The 4464-nt window shown below is 38.7% G+C and overlaps 1 protein-coding gene across 1 annotated transcript; it reads right to left on the reverse strand.

Annotated features, from left to right (window-relative positions):
- Positions 1–2202: 2202 nt before the first annotated feature.
- LOC120901097 (amyloid protein-binding protein 2-like) lies at positions 2203–3603 on the reverse strand. The gene has a single exon (XM_040308802.1). It carries the CDS (start codon positions 3601–3603, stop codon positions 2203–2205), a length of 1401 nt encoding a protein of 466 aa, XP_040164736.1.
- Between the last annotated feature and the right edge of the window lie 861 nt (positions 3604–4464).

Consider the following 4464-nt stretch of genomic DNA (forward strand, 5'->3'; position numbering starts at 1 on the left):
GTAAAAAAAATCAGCGACAAAAGTTGCACCACTCTTGCGTTTCTTGGGCGTGGAAAATGATTGGCACAAATAGAAATTGTTAGGTTTCAGCGAGCATCACCCATAAGTCCCACCAGTCACGTCCGCGTGACGTTCTTGTGGTGAACTTTTCCTACAATCCGACCGTATGTGGTAGATGCCCGGAGTGAGGCTGTTATTAAGTATAATTTGATTTATTTTCATTACCACAAACGTCAATCACGGTGCCACCTGTTTCTACAGGTGGGTGTGTATGTGTGTTTGGTTTTGGAACACAATTGTTCTTTGAAGTGTTCTATTCCATAGAAGCGCAGAGCAGTGCTGCAACAAGTACACCACAGTTTGGAAGATAACTTTAGCACAAGTTTTCTTACAGAAGCTTCATTATTTTTCAAGGAATGGGAAATATATATCATATATTTTATTGTTATAGTATAAAATTTTTTTATTCATCCCTCAGTGTGCTATAACTTCACGAGAGAAGCCCATAACATAACATTTACCACAGCACTGGATAACGTGGCTATTTAAAGTGTGGATAAAGCTGGCTATTTAATTCACAAATTTTCATTGCAAAACGAGTACTTTGAAAGCAGTTTTAACCCGGCAAACAACCGCAGCACCAAAAACTGCATCAACATCATAACAACTCATCAAATTAGTAGAAACGGCACCCCAAAATTTTGGTTTACAGTGCCTTTTTCATCTCACAACAAACATCTCATTTACGGGCGCAGTCTGAGAATGTGGTATTTCTACATCAGCTGGCAATATACAAAAAAATCCAGCGAATCCTTCTCTTCTAACGAACTCCTATTTCCTCAGTTGCAGATGCAAGCGCTCTCACAATATGAATGCATTTCAAGCTCCGTTTCTCAAGGGTGTGATTGGCACACTGGCATTAGGCCAACGTGTGTTTATTTAGGAACACAATCTCTTCTTCCACCGCTTCAGGCGGAATGCAGCGAAACGAAATAAGCGGATAAGTTGCGGTGAAAAGCGAAATAAGTGGCAGCGAAGCACGCGAAAAAGCGCTTGCGAATGCTTGCGGTCGACCACACGGGTGGCTCCAATGCAAGGCTGCATGTTTAAGTAATTAAATGGAAAATCTAGCCTCGAATGAACGTGTGTGTGCCGTCTGTACGAGTAGTGTGCATTGTTGCTTCCTTGATGTGGGAGGCTTGAATGTGAGATTTATATTCCTCCACGGCACAATCCGCAGGCTGAATGAATTTTCTCCATGGTGTAGCGCATTATATGTAAAATGGTCACGGAAAGTAGCCTTACGCTTTACACGCTACAATCAATGTGGAGAAATGTTTAAATTTTGAGAATAAATTTCGCATGAATTAATTATTCAGAGAGTTCGTTCCTAAAATATTGAATTTCGTCTTATGCATTTTATAATTTAAAAATGTAAATTATTATTTTCAAAAATATACTGGAAATATTTATATTTACTTTAAAAATCTACTTTTTCTATTGCTCACGCCATCCACTACTCTTATACTCGTAGTTTCTTTCTTAATCTCAAGTACACGACTGATGGATTTTATTGTTGGTCGCATGTTGTCAAGAATGATATTGATTGTATTAAACGAATTGCAACACTTTATAATTATACATAATAATTTAAAGTGACTAAGCTTACATATAAATTTGTGCCTAAAATATAACCTGCTTTTGTAAGTTTAAATAATATTTGTCAAACACAATTTCAGTATTTCAGATTATGCGTTACAGTGGTTCAATAAAACAAGCTTTTGATATTTTGAAAAGAGGAAATATATAGTTTATCCTACTTTCGCCGATCCTATCCAGCAATGCTATTTGAATATATGTTAAAAATACAAATATTTTACAGTTATAGTTACAGTACACTCATGTAGAAAAAATGCAGTAAAACATCAATCTTTTATTATTAGTCATGTTATATTCTTCTTCTTCTTCTTTTGGGCTCAACAACCGTTGTCGGTCAAGGCATGTCTGTACCACTTGTGGGCTTGGATTTCAGTGACATGTTATATTACAAGTCTTAAACGCATTGCTTAAAAGACAATTAAAATTGATAATAAAAGAACCAAACGCATTATTGAAGCTATTCCTTCAATTATATTTTAAGAACTGTTTTGATACATTATTTGATATAACCTCGCCTACAAAAAAAACAATGATTTCAGCATTTTACTCATCGTTATAAGATTTATTAATTTCGTGAAAATGTGCCCAAACATCTCTTACGGATAGCGCTTCAATTTCCTTATGATTAATTGACACTACATTGAACCCATCCAAATCACTTCCAGCAACACTTCCAAAAGTAAAAAGATCCATCGTAACACTCAGTCGCCGAGCCTGAGTCAACATTCGATGGTCCGGCGGTAAGATGCGTTTATAATTTTCGACAGCCTTCATCACATGATGGAGTGCACGATCCCGACGACCAGTAACGTATGCCTGCAGATACAGCCCATACGCTAGATTACCCTGAGCAAGTGAATGTAGCAAATTGCGTGCACCGTATAGCTGCATATAGATATGTTGAGCATCTGCATACACATCGACACTTTCACTGACCTGATTGCAGGCAAGTAGCAGAATAGCCAGGTCCTCTAGCGTTTCCGCATACAGTCCACTCCCACGGCCATATTCATGCGCAACTAAACCGATCGCAAACTTTAGCATACAGGCAGCTTTCTCATACCTCTGACTGCCAGTGCAGGCGCGGGCAATTTGTCGTAAAACATCCACTAGCAGTCGGCTGGGTGATCGTGCACTGATCATACTTAACGATTGCATACCGTACTCGTAACTATCGACCAAGTTTAAATCTTCAAAGTGATACAATGAGAAAGCATGACATACACCGGCCTGTAGATCTTGCAAACGCTGTACTTCCCGCTCTTTTTCTGGCAAATTTTGAAACATCAACCTTTGTTGAACCACTTTACCCAGCATCCTTTTCATGCGATCATAAGTTTTGTTGGCGTTGATCAGTTTTCCAGCAAGAGTCTGGGCACGCATCAACTGTCTTAGTACAGAGAGCTCTTCTGCCGTTCCAAATTGCGCATGTTGCTGAGTAAGCTGCAGTATTCCGATGGCTTCTACAAGCCACCCAGTCTCGGTTAGGAACGTGCCTATTCGTAACCCACACCTGTAGTCGAAACTGGATAAGCCACCGGTACGGATGTTCTCGTCGATAAGTTTTTTGTATTGTCGAAACAGCTGGATCGGAAGAGACTTTTTGACACTTTCCAGCCATTGAAGGCATTGTACTAAAGGAGTTAAATCACTGGAGAAGTTTTTTATGAAGTCACTGATCAGCATTGGATCGGAAAGAATTTTCAACTGAACGTCCACTAGGCTGGGATAATCACACATTTCACTTAACACGTTGAAGCGTATGCCCAACGGCAGCTCGTCGATGGCTTCTCTATAAGCCGTACATCGTGGATTGTTGGAGAAGTTCCTCGTTGTTGCTTCAATTGCTAAGCGATACAATTTCTTGCTATTGAACACCAAGCCGGAATTGTTCCTTCCCAAATGTACATCAGACAATGGCCAAAACTTTGCCACATGATTCATGACAGTAGGGTGCTGGGATGCCTTTATTTTCCAACCAAAACCTCGTTCAACTTATTCCAAATAAACGTTGCACTAATAACCCGAGGGGAGTATGCTGCATTGAACTTTTTTCATGTATATCACTGTTTTCCCTAAAAACACACACAATTGTTACTTTTGTATCTTTCGCTTGTACGCAAAGGCGTAGAACAACCTGCTCATCACATACGTTGCTACGTTGTTCTTCTCCGAATGGTAATCATAAACTGACACCACTGTGAACGGGCACGATTTTGACACTCACCAAGGACAGTCATTTGTTCATACCACCCTCAAAGCATAATATTCATAATGTTCATTTCAACACCATCACTGCTGTGAAAAATACAATAAATATAGAGGTTGTAACCTAAATAAACATCGTTTCTGTGGATTATCTCCTGTGGTTTCTGTGGGTATTGTTATAGTCAGCTAACTGAAACTTGAAGCATGAAGGCTCAATAGTTGCAAAAAACTATATTGTGTGCTAAAAAAACTTGAGCAAAATAATATTAAATGTTATTGAGTTCCATTACAACCCAAATTTATCTAAATTGATAATTTGATGAACATCTGTACACGCTACTGTTTATGTATAGAAATCAAAGATTACTTTCTACCGTATGTCACTTCTATCAAAGCTATAATTTACTATGTCTCTCCAGAGAGACGACTATCTAATCACCTCTGATAGTAATGACTTGAGACATACAATTATTCCAAAAGTATATCGTACACGTTCTATTCCCAATATCAAACAACACAGCCCAGCCACAGCAAAAAAGACTGAAACATTAATCCAACACCTACAACGTATCCTTTTCACGTCATAGACCAATCTGT

The sequence above is a fragment of the Anopheles arabiensis genome, chromosome 3 (genome assembly GCF_016920715.1).
Source record: "Anopheles arabiensis isolate DONGOLA chromosome 3, AaraD3, whole genome shotgun sequence".
NCBI classification, from domain to species: domain Eukaryota; kingdom Metazoa; phylum Arthropoda; class Insecta; order Diptera; family Culicidae; genus Anopheles; species Anopheles arabiensis.

Coding starts and splice junctions, on each gene's coding strand:
- LOC120901097 (XM_040308802.1), bottom strand. CDS start 3,603: ATGAATCATGTGGCAAAGTTTTGGCCATTGTCTGATGTACATTTGGGA.